At 38.0% G+C, this 26,271-nt stretch overlaps 2 protein-coding genes across 5 annotated transcripts in view; one reads left to right on the top strand and one right to left on the bottom strand.

The window, feature by feature from the left end:
• LOC141448717 (uncharacterized) overlaps positions 1-26,271 on the bottom strand; it is a 60,446-nt gene that overhangs the window by 33,293 nt on the left and 882 nt on the right. The window contains exons 1-5 of one of the 3 annotated variants that reach the window (XM_074117271.1): positions 21,106-21,382; positions 4,209-4,314; positions 3,465-3,598; positions 2,884-2,996; positions 2,210-2,325 (exon numbers count right to left, since the gene is read on the bottom strand). In XM_074117271.1, coding sequence (XP_073973372.1) covers positions 2,210-2,325; positions 2,884-2,996; positions 3,465-3,598; positions 4,209-4,314; positions 21,106-21,153 — 517 coding nt within the window. In that variant the 5' untranslated portion in view covers positions 21,154-21,382. Of the gene's footprint in view, positions 1-2,209; positions 2,326-2,883; positions 2,997-3,464; positions 3,599-4,208; positions 4,315-5,048; positions 5,215-21,105; positions 21,383-26,271 lie in introns of those variants that run through there. The other 2 variants (XM_074117273.1, XM_074117272.1) reach the window with 2 other exon arrangements.
• The window catches only part of LOC141448714 (pancreatic triacylglycerol lipase-like), a 33,029-nt gene continuing 12,065 nt past the window's right edge, over positions 5,308-26,271 (top strand). The window contains exons 1-2 of one of the 2 annotated variants that reach the window (XM_074117252.1): positions 5,308-5,687; positions 22,982-23,140. In XM_074117252.1, coding sequence (XP_073973353.1) covers positions 23,116-23,140 — 25 coding nt within the window. In that variant the 5' untranslated portion in view covers positions 5,308-5,687; positions 22,982-23,115. Of the gene's footprint in view, positions 5,688-22,981; positions 23,141-24,577; positions 24,772-26,271 lie in introns of those variants that run through there. The other variant, XM_074117251.1, reaches the window with a different exon arrangement.

Raw genomic sequence — 26,271 nt, 5'->3', positions numbered from 1 at the left:
GTGCTCCAATAAACAGAAATAAGTGATTTCTGCTGATTAGCCTCTCTCTTGAATCTCCAAAAACTGAAAAATTGGTCAGTAAAGTTCTGGTTGACCCTAATACTCTTTTCGGCCACCCCAGGTACAGGGAGTTGGGGAACTCTTTTCGTTAGCGCCAGTCTCATCTCCACTAAGTTCTTTATGCAGCATCATCTGCTCAGTAGAACATTCTCAATCTTTGCCATCTACTTTCCATTACGTCTACCTAGGCTTCAAACGATCTCTTTTCCAGAATCTGCGCACGTTTGCACCACACAATGAAGGAACGTTCACCGTATCTCAGTTCTTAGTTACCGCTCTCTTTACTGTGGATTACATGAATAAGGTTAGATCTTCATTCTCTTTGAACACCAGTTTACAGGTTCAGTTCGAGAAAGTTGTAAAGTTGCGGTAGCCTAGGCTTTGCTAATGCTTGCTGCGAAGGATCGCAAGAAAGGGGATATGAGCTCTGAGAGTAAGGCAAGATGGAGGCTCCCTCCTGCTTCAAAGGAAGCTGATCCTCGAACAGGCACTAGAAGACTTGAGGCAGGTTAGGAGTGGACCCCTCTAGCAAGACTAATACTCGTTAAAGTAAAACACAGACTTCTGTCCAGTGAAGATTTCATCCAAGTTCACGAGGATTGACAAAAATAGCCAGAATACTACAGCAATATTTCTGGTTTTAGTGACTGCATCAAGTTAAGAGTCTTGCAATGGTTCGCGCCACAAGAAAGGGAGGGGCTGTTGAAGACGGTGGCGAGGAGATGATGGTTTAGATAATCACGGCTATTAGGTAGGAGGTGCAAGTTGGCTAACCGCAACAGAGAGCATTCTCTGCGGGCAGAACTGGTTCCAGAAATAGCCACACCAGTAATACAGTCGGCGGCGCCCTGCGGCTATTTAAATATCACGGCAGTCCGGGGACACACTACCAGCCGGAAATTCTCACGACGACTGGCCGTCCAGTAAACCGGTTCTAAGAGTCTGGCCGCGCTTCTTACAATTCCAAGCTCTGTAATAACTATTTGGAACATGGTGCATTTCATTGAAATGGCAATTGTCAAACCGAGGATAGAGAAAATGGAAGCCATTCCGAGGAAATACTCGGAAAAATGGAAAAACTATTCTGTGAAGAGGAACTCTCAGGTAAGGAATTTTCTTCAATTTCAGAACTTCAGCGGCATTTATAACCCTCTTTAACAGGAAAAAACGACCAACTTTTATTGAAACTATTCCAACGAATGTGCTCCGAAAGGCTGGAAACATAGTGGAACGGCGATCAAAGCGGCGAAAACAAACACTCTCTATAGATAGCGTTGCTCTATCTTCGCTTTGCTCCCCACTATTACGACGGTCCCATATGTTAACTTGTGTTTGATTTCGCCGCTTTGCTCGCCGCTCCACTATGTTTCCAGCCTAAGGCAGTTCTGAGGGAGAGGCGGAGCTCTACGGGGAAGTGTCATGTACGTCCTCATCGCCCATATAAACTCATGCAATTCAATATGTGGCCAATTTTGAAAATTGAACGAAATCGGGATAGCATAGGGGCTACTGAATCGTTATGTGGTTTCTACGTGACGTCACTTGGGAAGAAAGGAAGTCATGTGAGTGTCCAAAGCAGATAGCAGCAGACGGGGGGGTCGCACTCCCTCAAGGAGTCACTCTGCGTCAAGGAGCGATACATCAAGAGACCGAACTCAGTTCTAATCTCGAATTCCCTCCCCTGCAGGTATTCGGGAAAATGTGTTGGAATGCCCGCGCGGTTTTTGAGAAAAACCACCGGGACGTAGTTCCGCGCTCGTCCGTCGAGGATTAACAGCATTCCAAACAGTCCTTAATTTAATTTTGTCTCAACGATGTTTCCAATGAATTCATTAAAACTGGTTGCCTATCCTTCTTTTCGTTTCTTTTTTAATTTTAATTAACTTTAAGAAAGTTCATTTTCGAAATTTGGATGATTTTTTTGTTTTTAAGAAAGTTATTTTTACTTTCACTGACTTTGGGTGGGGGGTGAACATCGATCGGGTTCTCAACGCAAAAATCAAGGCCTTCTGAATCCGATTTTTGGAAAAACATCTCTGGATGCTAAACCGGAACTGGTCAGAAAAACGTCCTCTTAGTCTTGCAGAAGCAAACTATGCTTAAAGAAACACTATGGGGACCAACATACAAACTCAAAGTAAACACTAACCGTCTGGCCTGGAGAGTTCCGCTCTGATGATGTACGGATGGCTGTAGTAAACTTCCTGTAACCTCTTCTTGCGGTTTTTGTCCATCAGTTTCAGCGAAACCAACGAGGTCTCATTCCTTCAACACAGAAATCAAAACAACATTACATGAGTATTTTGGCCAGAAATCATTTACTTACTGATTTGATAAGTAAGAATACAGGTTCATGAGACCTGTTTCTGTGAACGCGAAATACTCTCTCGGAATTACTGTCTCAAGTTAGAACTTTTAATGGCGTGCAGAATGCCTAGGAAATCCTAGGAAAGTGGAAATACCAGATGGGTGCATCCCTCTTCCCCACAGCGTGATTGTCAATAAATCTTCTGAAGAGGACCCTTAGACATGATACCATCCGAGATGGAACTACAGGTTGTGCGGGCCCTCCTGAGACATTCTCGCCACTGAATATGATTTAGCTGGACTCCAAAACTTCTACCTTTTTACTCCCCCGGCGATATTATTATCCTTCAAAATAAAAATCTCAAATACGACGCACGAATTTATGATCATAGGAATTAACTTCTCAGTTCTATCCCCTCTTTCACAATCTTCGAATATTATGCATCGCTTAAAAGTCCTCTTCAGGAGACAGTTACCCCATCAGGGTAACAAAGGAAGGTCCAATTCTGCACTTACCTTGCGTTCTTAAATCCAGCTTTGCCACAAGTGATGACGTAGAACTTGTCATCGGCCAATTCCAGTGTCCTGTGTATCCTCACGGCCACCGGAAGTGAGCGTTCTTCTGTTTTCTGCAGAAAAGTCAAGCAAAGTTCCAGTCATTTTAAGGGAATATGATGCAGCCCATTATGCAAACGGCTGTGACGCAAGCAAACTAAGCAGTAAGGTGTGATAGTGTGACAGAGACAGCCATGTTGAAAGATAAATTCTGAGGTGAACTATAGAAACTAAATTTCAGATTGCTTCCATCTAAACGAAACTAGATTAGATCAAGATTAATTCATTGATGGATAAATTAAAACGAGTTTAAGAAACGGGCAAACCGGGGTCTTGGCGATCAGGAATGAAAACTGGAGAATCAAGCTGTAGATGGTGGAGCTTTCTATCTCCTAGGCAAGTGGGTATCTCTGGCCACATCTTCCTAACTCCACGATCTTAGTCCTTCCCTATAGGAAGGAAGAATAGCCTATCTCACGACACAATCAGAGTACCAAGGGTGCTCATCGAAAGAGCTATTGCTGAAAATAACACTGACTTACATTGGAGACGAGAACACCACAGTAATCCTGTGATTGTGATGAAGCGAATAGATTGATGCCCAAGATGACAGTGTTGGACCCATTGCCGTAGGCGAGGCACGATGGTGTTCGGTAATCCTTGGCATGGACAGCACCTGCAACAGAGAGAGTTCATCAAAGCTGCACTTAGTTTAGGTCCCTGTTCCAGAACCCATCCATTGATATCAATAATTATTACTTTGTATATATAGAATGCAAAGATATAACAGGATAGCGACGATTTTTCGGACTGGTTTTAATTTATTCCACTTGGCAGTTTTAACGGTTTTAACAGTTTAATGGAGATTTTACCTCCTCATCAGATGAGATCCGCGATTTTGGTATTTACCAACGATAAGCTACTCAACTGGGACCCACAACAAGATGCAAGTTACATGCACTAAACAGACGGTCCGCCTTTTCAGATTTTCAACAGAAAACAAAAGGATGCGAAAATTGGCTGATTGAAGCGATAAGTTCAAGGATACAGATCACATTGTACCGGAGATACACTCTTCAAGTGGAAAAGTTCCAGTAATATTTAAGAAAAGTGTGTAGGGTAGCCGACAATATCATAAAATCCAGAAGAAGTGGCTAATCCAGTTCGTGGTGCGGGCAAGGATCTAGATATCTACGGGTATTATTCTCTAGTATAACTAGCACACCTCTATTTCGACCAGAACCACTCAACTACTTCCATAGAAATAAGTATAACGGGGTACTCACCACTGAAGGAGGAGTTGGTGTGCACCCGGATGGTCATGTAGCCCGCCTTGCAAGTGGCCGTCACTACGGGCGTGAACTCCTGATCTACCAGAGTCTCGCTGAATACCTGCAACAACAACAAATTCCTAATTATGAAAACTTTCATTTCTTATTAAACGTAAATTGTTGATTAAAAAAGTTCGCTTCGACATCGCTTCGTTTAAGATAAAAAGGAAAACGTGATGTCCCAAAACCCCTCCTTAGAATCTATTTTCACGAAGAGAATTTCAAAACAAAGCAAGATTTTTATCTGAACAGACAGGAATTTCTCAGACCAAAATGAAAGCGTTTAAGATGTTCACACTTCTGGTCACTGGATGCCTTTAAATTCGGATTTCTTCGCCTGCGAATATGTTCAAGCGAAGACGAACGTAGGGTCCCTAAATTACCAATGTTTGCTCATTTCTAAATTCTATTCAAAACTTTTTATTATAATATACACAGGAATGATGTACTTATGATGTTTTTACGTTTAACATTTACGAAAGAACGTAAATCTAGTTAGTGTTGTGAAAGTAAGTCACCGCATGCGCATTAGGCAAAAGAATATTTATTCTCCAGATGTGGGAAGTTGTGAGGAAACACTCCCTTCAGATGTCCAGTATTACATTTTTTCTGCAATAATTCACAGGGCGCTTCTAAACTTATTAGAAAAGGTCACCCGCTGAATGTTTAGCTAGATTATAACAGTGAATCTAACCGCGGTTCAGAAAAATATCAAAATTAGGCAACAAATGTTATTTTATTAAAAAATATTATATTTCTTTACAATTTATTCATATCAAAGTTTATTCTACTTACCGACTGTTTCTATAACAGCAATGGGAGGTAACCATATTATTTAACTAGTTTCAAACTATTTAATTAATAACTCGTTAAGATATACTATATCCACTAGTTTACTACAATTTAAGTCAACTCCAAGAGGAAGTACTTTCGGAAAATACTCAAGAGAAGTTCCATCACATCCTGTTGTTATAGTCAACCATAATACAAGGTTTTCTGCAGGTTACAAAACAGTGTTGCTCATAATGTATACAATTTAAGTGGTTAAGGCTTATAATTTTAAATTTAAAATTATTACTTTATTTAAAATATATTAGATTTACATTTTGTCTGTGAGTGATTTGATGTAAAAAGAAAACATAATGTGCAAAAAACAGTAGTTGTTTTTAATTTCTGAGATCTAACCACCATGCCGACATCATAAACACCTACACGTTCTTATTTCAACATGGTGACTATAAAAAAAAATTAAAAAAAAACAATGCAGTTCTGTCCAAATTAGAAAAATAAACCAAAATTGATTTGGCATTTATGAATGGAATCAAGGAGAACGAGTAGAATTCAAAATAAAATAAGAAAAAAAATTATAGCACCAAATATTTGTGAACCTCCATATTGTTACCCCTTTAACAAAGTGTATTGTACCACTACAAGGTTAGATTATTATTCCATCAGTAATCACATATTATATTACCGTTCTCATAGTAAGAGATGATAATGATTAGAAATATTCTCTAAATCATAAATAATATACTAAATTACAATAACTTATCGACGCCAATTCTTCGAACTCATAATAGACTCATTAATTTATGTTTGTCGCCATTAGATTTAAATAGTTCAAAATTAATTAGAAACACTTCCTTCTTTTCCAAGAAGTTTTTCACAGAATTTGGTGTTAATAAATACGATTTTATATATTTAACTCCTAAATAAAAACTTAAGTAGGGTTGATTTAACGCCAAAAGTTACATAATAACTTAGATGATATTATTTAAGTAATTTTACTGCATTAACTTTTCGTTAATATTTTTTAGAACTTATTAGTTGTCACAGACCCTTAAGCTAATAGATTATCGCAAAAATGTTTTTGTTAAAATAATAAAATTCACATTCCATCTTGTAATAAATAAATAGGCACTTTATTTTAAATTCTATTCCAAATTATTTGTCTGATTGATCTCTATTGTGCCCTTTATTTTGATTTCACGTACAGATGCACATTAAAATCGAAAAAGGCAAAGTTAAAGTAGGTTCCTGTAGGTAATACATATATGAATCATGGAGTTAAAACAAAATTTCGAATCTTCAATTCGTCTAACAGAAGAATTCGAGTGCACAAACTGCACACAGTTAATAACAAGTAAATTTATTGTTGTGCTTTTCTGACTAAGGTCAAGATAAAATATGGCGTGTACCACTAATCTTCTGGAATAAAAGTTTACCGGAAGTTGGAGTTAAGGAATAGATACCTGCGGTTCATCTGGAAAATGAATCTCCTAAGATTTTCTAGCAACTAGAAAACTATCTCTACAGCATGGAAGTTGTTTAGCCGTTTAATTACAGCCAGCCCAGGAATTCTTGATCGCATTGCAATACACAAAAAGTGAACATACATAACGAACTTGACATTTACTTGGGGGGCGCGAAGCAAGAGACAGAGAACCGGATCTCCTTGGCGAGGCCGTTTTGCCCGGGACTGTGGCACCCTTATTACCTGGAGGGGAACTCTGCCAGGAAATCTCGTTAAGTTATTTCTTAAATTTACAGTCCACTTATCTGTGCGGCCGAGCATGGAATCAAGATGGCAGCCAGCCGCACCTTCAATTTCGACACCTTGCCCCATGGGCGGCGAAAACTCTTTCACTTTTTTACAAAACCAGTTTCCCTTTGGAATTTATTAATATCACGGACATTGTACAACTGGTGCCCGCTATAAACGTAAACCAAACAGAAAATTTATATCTGTAGTTTATTTCAGTGGTTGACGTAATCACAAACAGATCTGGCGCTGAACACTCTCCTCTTGTTCTCTCTCCAAGCGCACTTCAGCTCACTAATTCTCACTTCCTAAGTAAGAGAAAACGTCATCAGATTTCCGATTTCGGGTATTCACTGGAAATATCTGTTCCAAGTCCCCTGAGCCCGAACAAACTGGGCTGGAACAGTGGGAATCCATATTCGAAGTAAAAACATAAAGTTCTATTTAGTTCAGGGAATTATCCTTAGACCCGGAATCCCAGCATCACTTTTAATCCTCTAAAAGAGAGAAGAATCTCATCCTCCTCCCACTGCGGAAAATGCGCTTAATCCAATTTTCTTTCCGAGACCTCAAAACGTTCCAGACTAAGGGAAAGTAAGAACAATATACATTATCACTAGAATGGTTGTGACAATGCGGGATAACTGTAACCTTGTAGTAACCTGACCAAAACTACCACAAAGTGACCACAGAGGCAGCGCGCCTAGACAAATCGTGATCAAGTTACTAACCAAGCAAACACCGAGTGAGAATAATTTGTGCCTCTGACAGATTTAACAGTTGAAATCAAGGTTAATTTATTGCTGCGGTTTAGTACTTTCTAAGGAAAACAGGCGGGCTTACTTCGGCGTCGCACCTACAGATGTCGGGACTAACGAATCAATGCTCAAACGTACACGAATATGATTTCTCTGTTCCTTGATGCTGAACACTGTTTTCGACTACCCACCATTGCTCTTTTTTAAAATCACTGTCTCCATGTCACTACAATTACTGCTTAAGTTTTTCTCCCTTCTTGCTGCATGTTGTACGAGTCGACACAGGACGAGCCAGCAGGCTGGTCATAGGTGCAAGCCGGGGCACCACAAAGTGGATCTGTTTTCTTGAATTTAAAGGATTCTTCATATTGATTACCTTTCGAAGGGTTAATCACTCATTACCTCTAGATCGATTCGTTGGAAAATAAATCGAGAGGAAAACCTGCACACTCACAGGGCTTTCCCAGAACCTATTTCCACATTAACAACTCAATATTTCCCAGCAAAGTTATTCAAATTTTCTTTTGGTCTACACATTAGGTTTATGGAAAAATCATTTTCGAGTAAATCTCAGAGAAGTAAAATGTTCTCTCCGGAGAGTTGGACTCACCGAGTTGGAACTTTCAAGCAAATCATGTAACCTTCCACGCATCTAGCTGAAAGGTACTTTAGGAGAAGGGATAACCTTACCCTTCCCGAGGGTTTCACTTAATCAAATTTTCTTGCAAAAACTTCGACGCATTCCCAAATCTAAAGAAATTGCAACTGGAAAAACGTTTTGAGGCAATTTAAACGGTGATTGCGCTGTCGTAGATTGGTGCATGCACAAAATGCATGAAGAAAAATTAATGTATTTTATAAACAAAGAAGCAGAGCCTTTCCGGCGGAGAATATTCCACCTCGCCGTCTTTCGGAGGAAGTCTTGTTGGCAATTAAAACCTCATACAATACAGACCATATTATCGAGAGGTGATGAACATAACTATTACATCACCATGGTAACGTACAGGACATCTCAGGGTGGGGAGAGATGCATATAGAACTGACGAGGTAGCTGCGGCGAGTTAGCTAGACGAAGGAGTTGATGGCTCCAAGAGCTTGCGAGCTCAATACCCTGGCATGGACCTCCATTGTCACGGCGACGCTATATCTCTAGGACGTTCACCTCGGGCCATCTCATAGTTGTTCGTCATTCTTCTATCTGGCCTCATGATCATAGTAGTCACACCTTCCATTAGCTAAATAACTCTCATACAAGACCAGAGCTTCCAGATTGAAGCGGCCAAAAGGAAGCTGCTCATTCTACGAGTACATCCTATTCACAGTTTCCCCACAGAATAGTGAAGTCAACTACCTTTTTAGTATGAAATTTCAAGAAAATTATATAACGTTGTAAGGTTATTCTTATTTACAAGTAAGGTTACATTACTTAGCACTTAGTACACAAATTCCCTGTTAGGGTTCGTAGATCCTCTTTCCACAACTTTGTCACGGTAGAAAAGTTCCAGAAAGGCTCTTCTAAGAGAAGGGATGGCTACCCCTTTATCCTTCAATAGAATTTACTGCCCTATTTCTAATTAAAACTTACATCAATAGCAATGTTCTAGTGATAATAGTTGTTGAGATATTGAAGGTTAAAGTTTGGAGGTGTTGCATTTCGTTCAAATTTCAAAACTTTATATCTCACTTCCTATTGTTCAGATTGTAATGACTTTTTTATCCAATTGTAGGGAAAAGTTAACTCTATAACTGATATTAATAGCAATGTTTTGTGATAATAGTTATCGAGATATTGAAGGTTATATTTTTGTGGTTTTGCGTTTCGATTAAATTTTAAACCTTTATATCTCCTTTCGAACTAGTACATCTGCACACTTTTTCCCATGAATCAACTCAGTAACTTAAACTGCTACGGGCAACACAAGTTCCTCACCAATTCTAAAAGTTTTTTTCGCTTTCACTGTTTAAGACGATGCTTTGTAGGATGCTAATAAATATTTTTCTTAGACCGAAACATATTTATCAAAACTTGTTGTTTTTTTTTTGGATCTCTCAGAAGCGTTTCAAAATATTCGACTGATTCATTTGAGTGGGTAGAATGGTTTGTTTCAAATGGGTTTTTTAATTTTGTGTGCTTCATGCTTTCATTGGCCGAAGTTTCGTTGCAGATTAAACAAAGCGGTTGCTGTTTATCGTGATAATTATTAAAAGTAAACCCTGTATTGCAGAAATGATTCATTGTATGTTCTCTTCTTTTTTTTGGACGAATCTGGCTCTTTTCTTACATTTTCGACTTTTCTTCCGCTGTACTCGAAGTCGCTACGGTTTCTTCTTTTTCGAATTCACATATCTTAGCTTGATTTAGCCACTAATCCATTTCAACTAAAATAAATCGTAAATAAGTAAGGATGTTTTTAATTTGTATGAAACGTAGAACTTTATAGCCATGTATTTGAAAGATTAACGGACACTGTGCAATTAGGCGAAACCTTAAACTCCATTAAAAAGTGCACTGTGCCACAGAACAACAAACTTATCCGTACATCTCCACTTTTTGCTGAACGTTCGCGAGTTACTGAAGGAAACCAAATTAACTTTTCTATTTAATTGTTACTAAAATGTTAATTAGTGAAATTAATTTTTCAATTCACAATATATTTCCGCGACCACCCAAAATAATTTTACCAAATTTTAAGCAGCACTTGTGTAGAGGTGCAATTTACGTTCATAGTAAAATTGTAGATATTTTAGTTTTGGGCAAAATAGCAGACATAGTGAGGTGATTGCGCAATAGAATTATGTACGCTAGATAGAAATGCTTCCCAAAATTGGCTATGCATTAATGGACTTCTCCGTAGAGAGAGAGAGAGGTACAATAACTTTGCGAAACTTTGCTACCAGTTATTACCTATATCTGTACCCATAATAACAGAGGTAAATCTATGAGTAGCGCATGGTGAAGTACAGTGAACAGATTAGCTGCTGTAAAAGCGCTCCATTATACGAGATAAACACGATCGAAGGCTACACTTTTTGGGGTAATTACGGAAACCGAGAATAATTGCCTTGTAGAGATGAATGCAGGTTTCAGTTTTTTAATGAGCGCTAAAGAACGGCAAAATAACAAAATAGTCATTCTTTGGCCAATGCCCAAACACTTGCTTCCTTTTTTGAAACCTATTTGAAACATACTTCCGGGTAGGTTACATTAAGGACCATTTTGGGATGTTCTGCTTACCATTTCACAGTAATTAATAGATTTATCACCAAATAAAAATTAATAAGAATTAACTGTATAAAGAAAAAGGAAATTGGCTGGCCGCAAGTGCCATTTACTGAATAGATTTCTTTGGCAGTTTTTAGCGACTTTTTTCGAAAATGACACTTCCTTTAAAGTGAACACACATAATGATGATGTCATCGATTTTTTTTTTTTATCACAAATTTCAAGTTTCTTAATAAAACATTAATTACATAAACTGGTGGGTGGAGGGAGGGTAAGAGGAAGTCGTGTGAGTGTCACAATCACATTTTGTGAATGAGGCCTCAAAGTTGAAAGCGCTGTTGTAAGGCATTATTATAACCAAGAATTGTAATCTGAGCATTACTACACAAATTTAGACAAAAAGAAACCTCCTTTTACGGTTCAATGCCATCTTGACCTACAGTTCACTAACATAACCTAACTTTTAATAACCTCCTAGTAAACATTGCTGCCTTGACCTGATGTTTGGTTACTACCAACACAATGACTCATGTTTTTTTTTTATTATAAAAGCTGGTATAGTTAAATAAAATGAGGAAATAATAAAATGAATGGTGAAAATAAGGAAATTATATTGAACAGTTAAAGAAAATGGTGCAGCACTTAACTGACTGCGCAGTAATTGACCACACTAAGTGCCTGGTGGTAGAATCTAAGTTAAGTTAATGCAATTGTTATGTATCCGAGCGTCAGTTAACCGCCTACCTGTACTTGAAAATGTAATGTGTACCATTTTGCCACCATAACCGTAACTAGGTCAGTATGGCAGTTGGTGTGAAGCGTCATCATAATTACGATATAAATATTAATACGTTCTGCACATTTCTTCACTTTCACTTACCGACTGATCGAGTCCCATATTCAGTAAACCATCTCAAGTATTTCCACTTTTTACTCTCTTTTCAATCGTAGAAGGAAGCAATGCTCTAGGGTAGATTCTAGAGTTGAGTTAGGTCGCATTTACGTTTTGATATGCACAGTACAGGAAGTCAGTCTGTGTGAGTCTGCCAGTCCTTGGTCAGCAGAAGTCTTAAACCGGAAACTGCTGGTAGTTTCCTTTAGGCAACTTCCAAAGTGCTCTAAGGTTCTAGTTGAAACCAATTAAACGGCAGTGTCAGCTAGACGTTCTTAGACGGCCTGTGAGCGATCAACCATGATGAGCGCTCCTTAACTAGTCCATCCAGTTTTTGGTAAAGTCTCAATGTGGCTATCCCTCGCGGTTACTGCACAGCAATCTAGCTATCTATCCAGAATACAATGCGAAGGCTACAACCTCAGCGGAGGCTGAAGGGATCTGCTTCAGCCATAAATATCCATACATTGGACGGAAGAAGAAACCCCACCAGATTGCCTGATGTAAGTGATGATCCCTCCGGGTAAGAGACCTGACGAACTGAGCAGGAGTGAGTCCATTCACGACAATCTGTTTGCAAACATTCTGGGTCCACTGACCGTCTTGACTTTCTTCCTGCACTTTCTGCAGCGACCACTCCGTCGGAGTTTTCTCGTATCAGTCTTTTGAGCCTCACCACAGTAATCTAATATTTACCAACAGCTTTTTACTGCCTCTTAGCCTGCATAAGAAGAAAATACTGCAGTTGCCAGATTCGTCGGAAATACCCACTTTTAGAGCCCCCTCTAGCCAAAAGTGTTCTCTTCCTCTTTCAGTGTGTTTATGTTCACCGTAACCAATGAGCACGCAGGAATCATCAACCGGAAGTGCGTCCTTACTGAGGTAATTTATTCTGTTATTCGCAATTTGATTTTAATATTTACCGAAATACCTAAGAAGTGTGCTATTTAAAAATTTCATTCCGGAAATTTAGGAAGTTTCTCTAAGTAAAATTTGTTATAAGCACGGAAACCATCAAATATAGTTTAGGTAGACCGCTGCAGCAGACCTCGCCTGCAAGCCGCTGCAACAATTCCACTTCACACATCTAAATGAACGGTAACGTCCAAAAGAGTTCACTGACTTCAAAATCATATGCACACAACAATGGCGATCTCGAGTGCCGGGCTTAGCTAGAAGTAACTGTCCATGCTGAACAATTAAAAAGGTATTTAACAGGCCAATATGGAGCAGTGGAGCGCATTGAAATGGACGGCCAGTGCTTGGCTCTGGCGATGTGTTCGACCAAGCTTGTCAACTTCTTTAAATTATTAATGTAGCTAGCGGGATTATTCGAATGCATAAGTTGGCAAGACCGAGTGAGTGACGGTAGTTGGGTGAAACTACTTCCGCCGCCGCAGTCACCCCCCAGCCTACACCTGCCCAGATATGTACTCATAATTGTACAGCACGCAGCCAAATGACCTACTTCCGGACTGTGCAGTGTAGCCCCAGGAGATTTATAACTCGTCACTCACTCAATCATCACTGTAGACAGTAAACCCAGCTTAGCATCCGTTTTAATTTCCTATTTGCAGGCAAAACAGATTTCGTGAATGCGTCAATCCAAATTATCGAAACTAAGACTTCGGAAACGGAAACATTCTTTAAACGTCCCTGCAGTTCGAAAAAGGGATTTATTTTAGAAAAATTTGAGTGACAAAAAGTATCTCAAAAACGAAAATACCAGAGAGCTGAAATATGACGGTTGGGTCTCAAGCCGGATGGGCCACTTTGCGATTGTTAACTTGATCTTGGAAATCGCTGCAACGATTACACATGCACGTACATGTTAAACTTATTACAATATTTTTAATTAAAATTACTGACATCAGACGTTAAGCGGAGACGTTGATGTTCACAACAGACTATTTAAATTAGGACCGAGATAATGGCAGCAAGATACGGACTGAAAGTATTTCACAACAATAAACAGCAACAGAAAGACACATAGAGTTACTTCCGTTTGAACGGGGTCGACGGACAGTAGTGGTGGCTGACAGCATATTGTCCTTTGGGGAGCAACCGTGACACGTGTCCCAATTCTCGGCACAAGTGTTCAACTCCAGATGTACACTGACAACAAGGGAAACAGCAAGTGTCCTTCTTAACAGTGGAGTATCCCAGCAACGCTCCACGACAGAACGACTCTACACAGACCTGGTTCTTTATGTTTTAAACAAGGCTAGAGAAAGTGGTAAGTCGGCTCACATCTAGTACCCACTTAGTCAACTACTCTTCAGCTTGCCTCGGGGACCACACTTCTTCAAGATCCTGTCAGTAGTCCCAAGATGGAGTTCTCTGAGAAGGGTCATCATTACTTTGAATGTAATGGTGCGCGGGTTTTGGAACTAAAAATCAAAGGAAGATGAAATTTCAAGATTTCGATTGGATCTCACCTAAGGCGTTGCAAATAACTTTTCGATCAAAATCTATCCACCGGAAGTACGATATGAGTGATTTTGGCTCCAAGTCTCTCCTTTTTTTGAAAATACCCCAAGTGATCGATTTAATTTATATACACTTATTGCATCATGTTTACGGTTTTTCAAGAACAAAAATCGATTAAGAGGATGAATAGTCTGTAGCAGCATCTCAGTTTGGCGCACCGTTCGCTTACTATACTTTTCAATAACAGCTGGGTAAATTCCAATTTTTAAAACAATGGAATAATGTCGGTTAAAAAAAAAATTGTTTTAAATTTTTGTCCGCGTCTTAATATTAGAAAAGAAAACAATATGGCGTCGTTATTACGATCGATTATGCAGCCATCGATTTCAAAAAATTTCATTTCTTTTACTACAGACAGACAAACACACACAGTAGAATAGGATAACGTGTACATTACCTATCGCTACATAATCAGTGAATGAACTACACATATGTATTGGTTACGGCCAACTAGATCTCTCTCTCTCTTGTACAGCAAGTGTACCAACTTCCTGTATTACCTTCCAGTATTGCTACACCATATTACTGAATACACACAACTGTCTCTCACATTATGAGACACAGATAATTAGGTTTTTTTTAAATATTTGTCAGAATCGCGTATAAATATGATTGAAAATGCATTAAATTTCTCGCTAAACTGAGCGTAAAAATAATGAAGTACGATATGGATGGCAGTTGTGTCCGCCATTAACTAGTTGGGGTGGTGATTTCGTGCTCTATACCAGTGACGAGTCTGACACATCCAACTTTCTAAACATTGTGGTAATTTGCCTCATCGTAATTACCTTATTTTTATTTTTTTTAAATGTTTTTTATCAACACAAAAAGATGTCTGCTGCCAGAACAGCTGCTCGACTTACTTTTACTGCAATTAATTCTAAAACCCAAAAAAAATTGTTTGTTCTAAACTTCTGTTTTTTTTTTTGTTCTTCTTTGGAGATGGGTTTAGAGGGTTTTTGAATAACGGAAGTGACAATGTAGACGACATTGTTGCGACATTGTAACCATAAAATTCGGCTTGTTGCGATGGTCTAGTTTTGACTACCTCATTTCCTTAGAATGTTCAATTACGAAAACTTGTCACCATTGCCTAAGTTTCAAACTCCTGGTACACAAGCGAAGATAACCTTTACACAGCTTAAAAAACCTCCCAATATTAACAAAAGAACAAATAACAATTATCACTTTAAAACAAAACAACAAAAAATAAAGGAAAAAAAAAATTCAAACAGCGAAAGTGTGTTAGTATTGTTTTCAAATAATTTGCAATTCTGACAAGATTATCAGCGTATAAAACACGACACACAATGTTGAACTGCGAAACCGGAAATCCGCCAGCGCACCGCTAATAATGAAGCGCCTGACTCTGTCCTCCACTTCCTCTTTTACGCAATCTTTTTTTTATTTTACAAATATTACGTTTATTCTTACGTTTATAAGCAGGAAGAGGTAGTCTAATTGGACAGATTGAGTATTAATGGTGTTTTTTTCAGACCGACCGACAGATCACACTCGAAAGATTAATTTTGAGGAAAATACTTCTCCGTATTTAGAGTTCTTCAGTACGGGTACTTCCGGGAAAAGCTCAATCTGAAAAGCTGCAGGAATGTCTTGACTTCCTCTAATGAGATAGAGTATCGATCTACATAACATTAGTCAGCAGAAATTATGTAGCAAAATTTTAGAATCGTGTGACGTGTTTCAACACTCTCATACTCACGCACAGAAATACGGAAGCACAAATCATTCTCAAAGATCGTTAAATGTGTCCTTCTCTGGTGGCCAGAGTCGCCCTAGTGAATGTGTATAACACTACTGAAATAAGGCAAACTACAATCTACTTTCTGTGTTGGTACTTTTTAAAATGATATTTAATTAATAGAAAAATCATGAACACATTTCCAAACGAATTGATAATATCATTAAGTAATCGTTTAATTAAAAAAACAAGAGAAAAACGCCAATTAAATATTTTAAATGAAGCCAAGAATCAACAAATGAAATTCTGATTGATTTCTCTTTGAGTGAGTCACATTTGGGGAGGTTACGTGTACCAAGAGGTTATAATTACAGCCTCTTACGACACTGTAGCCTTCATTACTTTAGTGACGTCACCACTGACAGAGAAACAGGTAGTCAGCGAAATTACTGGAATTTCCGGCTGCATGGCGCTTTGCGCATTAATTTTTTTTTCTCTTTAAAAAATTCTAAATTATGATCGGAAGTACCTAATTTAGAAGGAGGATTCGCATAGTAATGGGAGTTTGTGGAACTGGCAGTGAATCAGGTGTTTATTGGCAACACTGTCTAGGCTACTCATCACGTTGGCCAGCCTGCACATTATGGTACAACTTTTTCTTATTTCTAAGAGAAAGATCAAGTCACATTTTCGACAAGGACTTTTCACACAGTATTCATCTGTTTTGTGAAGTTCCCCTTTCACTTTTCTAAGTTAGAAACTGGAGCTTTGCGCAGGGTGAAGATGTCTAGAGAAGAGCTACGTTGGAGGATTCGATCAGATCTATGAATGGCGACCTACTGCACCATTCACACACTTGCATTTCTCGCAGTCCTTAACACATTCCCACAGCCTCCCACTACCGTAATTAAGATTGGATATTCTCCCCGGTTTCAAGGCGAAGGTAATGACCGCATTGTTAAGAGAGCCGCCTTGATTTAATCCCACTCATGGGAGATTAACTTTTCTTTGGAATCTTCAGGGGGACGAGAGAACACTCTTTTTGCGATCTCTTGGCTGCAATTAATTACTCTTCAGTAAGTGGTGCGAGCGTGTGAGTAACACCTCAAACCAGGAAGTTCAAAGTTTGGCCTTAATAGTTCTTCTCCCAGAAGTAGAGCTTTAGAGAATGGATTACTCAGTTTAGGTTCTCAGACTCGGCCACAGTAAGAGATCGTGTTGTATCATACAGACATTAGGCTTTCCACCGGAAATGTCTCTTTTGAAGTACCCTGAGACTTGAAACCAGTTCTGCCAACTGCTCTGTGTGTGTATGAATAACTAAAAAACGTAAAATCGAACAAATGCACCAACAGAGAATGGCATCATCTCAACCGGAAGTATCAAAATAGATTTTTCAGTTTTTCTTTTTTAAATTTCCTGGAAAACGGCGCCTACAGTTTTCTTTAAGCTCAGTCTGCTGACAGATCTGTTTTGTAAACATTTTCGCACGATAATTCTATTAAGGGCAATACAAGGAGAGGAACCTCTAACATGCCAATTCTGTTCATTGTACTAGCTTGAAAGGGGAAAAGGGTTGACCATCCCGTTTGACAGAATAGGCAGGAAACCCTTGATCACCAACTGCTCCACATCACCGGGAAGACGCAGAACTAGAGGAACACCGAAGAGAGTAGTTCAAGCAGATCTTACCGCTCAACTTCACGTTTAATGAGGCAACAGCGCTAGCCCGGGATGTAGTTCACCGTGCCACCATACTATTCAAATTACCAATTTCACGCGCAAAACATTCCGCTCCCAGGGGGCTCTCGCTGCTCTACACCTCATTCTGCTACAGTTGTCATACTTGGTCAACCAATTTCCTTGGGAGGAAGAGGCAATCTGTTGAAAGCCCTACTTTAAAAGTTGGAATTTATAAAATGTTATTGGCACCAGCACTGCAGACGTCACTATAGTAATGGAAACACAGAACACGGTAATTTGGGATCTCCTAATCAGAACTCCCGGATGAACAGTTCCAACAAAAGTATTAGATCTGTGTGTAAGCATACAGTTGGAAGCTCAATCGCACTTCCGGTTGAGCTGTTTCAGCCGGAAGTTAGACTCAACACAGGCCTTATTCTCCAGCGTCTTTATGCTGACCCTTGGTAGGACTAACCTGGCACTTTGGAGGGCCCCTTCCTCCAGTTAGTGCTTGTAGTTTCCAGGAAACATGTTGGGAATGAAAGTTGTAGAGCGGTTTGCAATGAGGGATTTCAGTAAATCTCTGTAGGGCAAGTACACGAAGTTCTAGACAGGAAATATTAAGCGCATCCGTTATAGACCTGCACTGAAATGAATTCTCTTGGAAAGATTTAGATGTTGATCAGTGCACCAAGTTCAAAATTAAAAAAATCGTTAGAGTCTTGTACAAGAATTGACCAATCGGCCGAATTTGACCAGGATGTCCTGTTCCGGAGCGCGACAAAAGCTCCTCAAGGAATTTTCAACTATCTTCGATTTCTTGTTTCAAGTTTTAGTGACAAACTCTCGAATCGCTTTTTTTCATACCGGAAAGAATCCTAACTTGCACTTCCAGGGAGAACTCCCAAATCTCGACGTAATCAATACTTCCTCCAGTAAGTTATTTTCCATTAAAAGTTGGAAGACTTTAAAAGTGGTGACCTTGGAAATTTGTAGGACAAACTAAAAATACAGTCTCGGTTATTGTATATAAATGATGAAATAAAATTTATATACGTATATATATTTATTTTTTTAATGAGAGACAGAAGAGGAAGCGATGAATCTCGAACCGGAAGTTGCATTATTCCAACGGAAATGGCTGTGACTTATTTAACCTTCCTGTTTCCAATTACCACGTACTAACCCTAGCCAAACAGTTAAGCTATTAACTGGAAATAGACATCACGGTTACTGCAAAATTGGAAACATCAATCGCGCAATTCTATCGCAATATTTGTCTGGAATTTATTAAATTCTGATTATGAAATACAAGAAAATGTTGGAAATACAAACAAAAAAAACCAAGACGATATTCTATATTCTCACGATGGGGCACAATATTGAAATCTTGGTCAATATCGATAACCGGAAGTACGACTCTACTGCCAATTAGATTGGAGAGGTGTTTATGCCTTAAGTCAAGGCAAATGGCACACCTGCAAGAAACTACTCGGAAAGGACTAAGACTAATCTGATCTTAGCGCACTGAAGATCCAGAAAATATCTTTTGTGGCGATAATAACTCAGAGCCTGTGCTGATTGCGACAGAGAGTAGAGGAAAGGCTCTCTGGTTACTTGCTAGTTCAGGATACAATTACCTTGGCCATCTTACTCCCAGAAGGGATGACACAGTAAGCACTACAGTTGGGAAAACCCAGACCTTACAGCGGGGCTTTTTAAAGTGTTCACTAAGAGTTGGCACAATATGCGTCTATTGGTGGCAGTGCCACAGGAAACTGATCTCCGTCTTCCAATCTAATCTTTTCCAAATGAACTAAAATGAATTCGATTAAGAGCCCTATTAGGGTGGTGGGCGATATTCTCTCTAAAGTTCCATTGCAGTGTAATGTACGGGCTTACCCCATAATAAGGATTAAATATAAAAACGAAATTTGCAGGCCAGAAGTCTTTTTTTATAAAATCGATCTTAGTAGTTAGTCTTTAAATACAGGGTCTATACCTTTGAAGTGAACATTTATAATTGTGAAGTCTCTACAGTAGAGGTACGAATTGCAAGTGTCAAGAAATTGTAATTAGGTAACTGCTGGTTAAGGTAAACTCAGGTGAGAATGAACACCAAACTGTTTCAGTCAAATTATTGTTCTAATCGGAGTGTTTGGAACACGGACATTCGGTGAGAACTTACAAGGGTAATACTTCTTGTTTCTAAAAGCAAGAAAATGTGTGCTGAGTGAGATTGGTCAGCAAGTATTGCTTGGAGATAACATCTTGAAAAGATTTAAATTAAATACATCCCGCGTTAAGGCATTCACTGGTTACGCACTAGTTATCAACGTTTCCTCTAAAGAGAACATTCTTTTCTAAATCACACTGATCAAATTGGGTGAAATCGAAATCTATTTGTTCAACCAACTGTCTTTACAAATTCGATCTTTATTAAATTATTAGTTAACTTCATCAAAGCGCATTACAATGGAAGTGCTAAGATTAGCATGACACCCCAAGAACCCCTTCCTTAAAATCTATTTTCGTTGAAAAGAATTCCAAACAAATGGTCTTCCTTTATCTGAGTAGAAAGGTGTAAGACCGGAAATAAGAGTTCCTTCCAGAGATACACACTTCCGGACCTTAAAACAATGCGACATCCTTCAAGATGAAAATTCTAGCATCACATTCAAGGCTTTCCACTAATAGGAGGTAATACCGTGCATTGCAGTGAAACGGCACGTTAGAAGGAAAGCCTTCTTAACTGTAACGGCCAACAATCTAGTCTAGGTAAAAGTTTCAAAAGCTTCTTCGTACACATTGAGTATGTATACCAAGTTTAAAGAAAATTTGAAGCCATTTTGGTGAAACAAAGTGGCATTTCCGGTGGTAAGACTTGCGATCATTTTCAGCCGAGTTCAAAACTAAATAATATATAGTTTGAATTTACAGCAAATTTGGTGTTTCTCATACAATTTCTCTATCTTCCGTTTTTCACCGTTTTATGGCCCCATGAGTCTAATTTTCTGAGTTAAATTTGCTATATGGTTGAATTTTTAAATCTGTAAAAGTGACAATATGGATTTGGACCAAAAAAAAAGAAACTTTGAACTTACAACCATATTAATGGATCGATTTTACTTCAGGTTTTCTTTCAAATTGCTAACATGTAGGTCTATAAACTTTGTGATATTTTCCTTAAATGAAGTTAAATTTACATCCAAGTGTTTTTTTTATATATATAGAAATAGACGAACTCATTACCTGTTCATTGGGAATTTGATGTAAAAGTAAAATTTTAAATTTGAATTAAACTGTTTAAAAAACTGCCACTTTACTGACTAAATTTTGTGGTTTTAAGCTAATTTTTCTAAGCTAATTCAAATTTGCAAGAAACATTCATTAGATAAATCACAGAGAAAGAAGTGTTTGAATATTTGCAATTCGATTTTATTGTTTGTTGTTTACCAATAACACACAAAATAACCTATCATTTTTTTGACTGGATCATTCGATAAATAGAAAATTTCTGTTTAAATTGTAATACACAATAGAAAATAATAATACTTACAATGCCAGAAAACAGGATTAATGCGATTAGAGTTGTACTACTATCCATGTCTAATTTTTTTTTGAAAAACTAACTAAAAAAAAAAAGGGAAAAAATAGGTCTTAACCACGTAAATGTACACAAATATCACCACATATCGCGCGGACTACTTCAAAAAACTGCACTAAAATAGAAAACTAACTATTATGGTTTAATCGTATCGTTTGCTAAGTATTTTGACACACTGTTTACGCGTGGTACGCAAGTCACAGACTGAATTCTACAAAATTACCTGCGTGATTGAAGTCCTCTTTTAAGAGCACTGCAGCGCTCCTCGCGAGACAACATCGAACTGTATCCTGTTGTTGGAGAGGTTTATAATGTATGTACTTTGTTTTCTTTATCATTATTGAAAAGACGCTTCAGGAAAATCCATGCAACCTAAACAGTCTCTCTCTCTCTCTCTCTCTGCATAAAACGAAGAAAATAAAGAAAAACTAAAATACTTTTGAAACACTGCCAACCAAAGCTAACATTAAATTCCAACTCTCCCCCATTGTGGAGATTTAAATGCCAAAGAATGATACCAAAAATACGGTATAGTTCCAAACACTCTTAGGATTTCGATTTCCCTCACCCACATACTATGTGAAATGCTTTGTATTGAGCTTGAAGTCTGTCTTTGACCCATTTTATCCTGCTGAAGGCTAAGCCATATGACAACTTTTTAGGCGCCATGGTTGTCAACGGTTAGAGGCGAGGCTTGTAAAGCTATGATTTATTTTGGTATTGGTTACGATTCTTGGACTACGCCTTGGAAAGAATTTATTACAAAATACTTTTGCTATTCGCTTCCGTCCATGACACCTAAATCGCTAGTTGGGCTGCAAAGATAGGCATTGCTTTACTTTTTTTACTCACAACCAACAGAGAGGTCTTATTATGGAAAAATGAAGTAAAACATAAATGTTTTACTATAATTTATAAGCAATATGAATAAGTTTAAAATAAATATAAATAAGCAATATAAATAAAATGTACAAGATAAATAAGCAATTCGCAATGTTTATAAAAGTATCTAACAGAGCACACTATGACAAATTCATGTCATTGTTGTTATGTGATAACAATAATAATAATAATAATAATAACAATAACAATAATAATAACAGTAATAGGGCGCCAATAACCTTAGATGTTGATGCGCCTTAAATCATAAAAAAAAAAAAAAAATAACAGTAATAATAATAATAAGGGAAGGGATTAGCTATGAGGTTAGCATACTGGACTCCCACGCGGAGGTCCCGGGTTCGAATCCAGCAGCTAGCCCTTCCTAGGAGCTTCTTACAGCTCACTGTCCGGTGATGGACAGTGTTGTCTGTAACGAGAGAACACTGTCCGGAGGCCGGCAGTGCACTGGAAAAAGCTCCGGGCGCTAATAACCTTAGATGTTGACGCGCCTTAAATCATTTAAAAATAATATGTAATAATAAAAGTATCCATCACCTGTTCATACAGAAATTAATACATACAAAAATGTACATTAAACAATAAGTCACCCATCATTGTTAGTCATTCAAATTGAGTCATAGTCAACAAGACCACAGAAACAATATTAATAAATAAATCATACAGTCACCGTATACAGAACATGCGCGCTATCTTGTGACGAAATAATGTACACTGACGCAACTTTCCATTAATAAACAAATCTATTGTTAAAATACATTTTCTAGTAGATTAAAATATAAATTGTGTATTTATTTATTTAAATTTTAAATAAAATATTGATTTTAATTTATATTCTAAGATAAAAATTATTGTAAGAATTCTCTCTACTTCTTTTCATGGTATTCTCCACAGTAAATAGGTTCATAATATTTCAATTTATTTCTAGAAATTACATGAATGCAGATCTAGTTCAACTAGTTTTTGCTATTGATCTAACCAGGTGATTTATGTAAGAAATACAATGTAATTCTAAATAGTTGACGATTATATAATACTAATCGAGCAATTTTCCAACGGCTGATGCGCTGCTCAGTAAATAAAATAGGTAATCATGAAATCATCAATCTCTAGTAACTTAACTGACGTAAAAATGCATTATTTTTATTTACTACTATTAGATAGGGAAAATAATTTTCTAATTTTTCAGTTTTCAATGGAAAGAAAAACAGTTTTTGGGTCCCCTGTGTACGAAAAAGTAGTTTTTTAGAAAACAGGTTCGTGAGAAAGCTCAAAGTTCCATTGGGTCGGCAAAAGTCAAAAGAGGCACTTTGTAGAAGGAAACTGTCTTTTTGATTTACTCGAAAGTGGCAACAATGATTTCCTACCAACTGTTACGATTGAATTCGTTATACCAGCGTTTCACAGTGGCAAAGGATGGGGCTTTATCGCCAAAAGTGGAAGTAAGTTGATCGATGCCACTCCTGTCTTGATAATCCACGTCGAAAGTCGTAATAAATCATTGCACGAAAATTTTCACGAGTTAATTCCATTTTTTTCGCTGAGACAAAATTTTCAAGTGACTGTAAACAACACAAATCGCGCTCAAATAACAAAACGTTCTGAAGAAGGTTATGGTCAAAAATGTCGAAACTTTCAAGTGGAAACGTCAGATAGCAGCTGACAACACTCAGTGTTGCCAAGGCTCAAAATATAAGTAGTGACTCTCGCATCACTTTGTTCCATTCAGAGGGATCAACATTTTTCTTTCTTTTTTTTTAAATTCCAAAATGGAAGGCACTTCGAGGAGAAATGGCGGACTTCCACTTATAGCGCTAGTTCAGTGCATCATGTAGCATAGGAGTTTAAGGACAATTTTTAAACCGGAAGTATTGTGTTTGAATGAATTTTCATCTTTTTTTAAAAAAATGTCTCGAAAATAGCTCTTACGAATTATCTAAACATTACGGGCAGATAAATCTCTAACTTTAATTAGCATAATCTTTCTTAAAACTTATTTTAGGCAAGTTGTAGAAGAAAGTGGGCTTCCCTCTAAACTTGTGAATTGTAGTTTTGTTACTATTTAACTTAATGCATCAATGCATTCACTCCGAGAGGTAACATAAGTTTCATTTTTATTAAAGTCTACTTTGAACATGTCTTTTACGAATACACAATTCTTTTTTACAGCAATTTATTATTCATATTTAAATTTGCTTCAGACTAGCTAGTTAGTTTATTGAAAAGACAATCTATTTTAAAATTATAAATGTTCCCTTTATTGAAAAGATGTTCGAGGCAGCAAATTCGTGAGACTGAACTAGTAAAAGAAAGCGAGCGAGTGTTCATTGTTGATATTTCCATCAAAGAGATCATTTTCTCAATGAACAGAGTGGACGCTAGGACTTAGTTAAGAGGTTGGACCTTTCGGTGACTTTCACTTCACAAGACCAGTCGTCCCCTCAACTTAGTGACTTTTTTTCCCCCTTATAGTAGGTAATAATAAGTTGAAGCAGATAAGACGGTTTGGGTCTGAGCCGGTAAGCTTGTTTGGTTGCCATGGTGACCGCCCCCACCAGCTTGGAGAAAGTAAAGGTTACATCAGTACACCTGTGGCGATTGCCGGCCGACAGTCAGTGCCTGTCCAGACCCCGATGGCAATGTGCGTCCCAACTACCGCCGCTCTGCTCTCCTGCTGTTTACTGATACTGGAGAATGTACACATCTCTTCGCAACAAGGTTAGTGTAATTACTTGGCTAGTTTAGCCCCATATTCTTACTTACTCCCATTCTCTCCAAGAGGGTATGCTACGATCGAGTTCAATATCTGAAACTGTGTATTCAAAGGAGGTGGTATGCTTTGGGACCCTCAAAATACAAAAAAAAAGCTTCAAGTGCAATATCTTGCGTATTTTGTGCGTATCTGCCTTAAAAGATACTTGTTAGGACATGTTCTACCAAACCCTATGTTCCAATAACTAACTAGGCTCTCCAGGGAAGCCTCAATTCGGCAAATAAAATCTGCAAGTTCGGGTTAACTTCTAAGCCCACGTTAATCAATAAAAAATAACATGAATTTAGTTTCACTCCAAGATATGAATTCCTTCGTTCTGACGTTGCTCTCCCCATGTGACATCTTGGGTTGAGTGCTAGAATCTGCTAACAGGTTCGCTTTACCCAAATACTTGCACCCATTAGCTATTTCCATAGGTCCCCTTAGTACATTGCGATAGTTGGGTGTGCCAACTTGAAGTGCAGATTGTATTGCTGGGATGCTTGCAGGGACGCCAAGATCTCTGCAGCAATGTCTAACTACACCCTCCTCTTACTGCAGTTTCCCGAAAAGTTCTAGGTAACACATTATTTGGATTATTTTCTCCGAATTAAAAGAAAATTCACTTATACAAAGTGACCTTGGGAAAACGCTTTGCCAAATTCTCCTCCAAGAGCTCCAGCAGATCCAGCTACTTGTGCTCAAGGTGGGAATCCAGTTATGAGGAGAATCGGATGAGCGAATTTTGGAATAGAACTCAGAATTTTCTGGAATCATGGGATACTTTTACTAAATGGATTTTTCTTTTTTAAACTTTCTTGAAATCGGCCCCGACGATACTCTCTAAACTTCGTGGATACATAGACATGGATCTATCGTATACAATTTCTCTAGGAAAGTATTTAGTTTTGGGGCAATTCTGGGGGAGTGATTAGGGTAGGATTCCCTCTAAAGGACCATTGTAACGAGAGGTTTTAAACATTAATTGAAAAAAATATCTACTGGAAATTTCAAATTTGAAAAAAATCGGTGACCGAAAGGACCAATTAATACGACTTCCTGTTTTAGCCAAATATGGCATTAATGATTTTCTTAAGTAAATAGAATTTATTGTTAGAACTTTGAGAAATTCATTTATGTTCTTCCATGCACTTCCGCTTTTTGCCCTCAAAATGATGAGTGAAAGATACGTGGAAATGGAAAGGCCACAATGACTGAGTGGCTGCAGATGTGAAAGTCGGTAATTAGTCCAGATAAAGGAGATGCACACATGTATTCTGATGAGCTATATGAATTCTCAGCTGATACCATCTGAAAGTTCGAGTGAATCATATCTTGTGATCAATATGGCTGTCATGAATCGATAGCTGTGAAGATACTGTGGAGTTGCGACATCAGTTTGAGCTGCGATTGTTGCTTTGTTTGCCATTGTTTGCTCTTCGTTGAAGTTGTCACTTTTAACTAAT

The sequence above is a fragment of the Rhodnius prolixus genome, unplaced genomic scaffold (assembly GCF_049639745.1).
Source record: "Rhodnius prolixus isolate KJV_2025 unplaced genomic scaffold, Rpr scaffold_2, whole genome shotgun sequence".
NCBI classification, from domain to species: domain Eukaryota; kingdom Metazoa; phylum Arthropoda; class Insecta; order Hemiptera; family Reduviidae; genus Rhodnius; species Rhodnius prolixus.
Note: the sequence above shows the minus strand (reverse complement) of the source record. Positions and strands in the feature narration are given on the sequence as shown.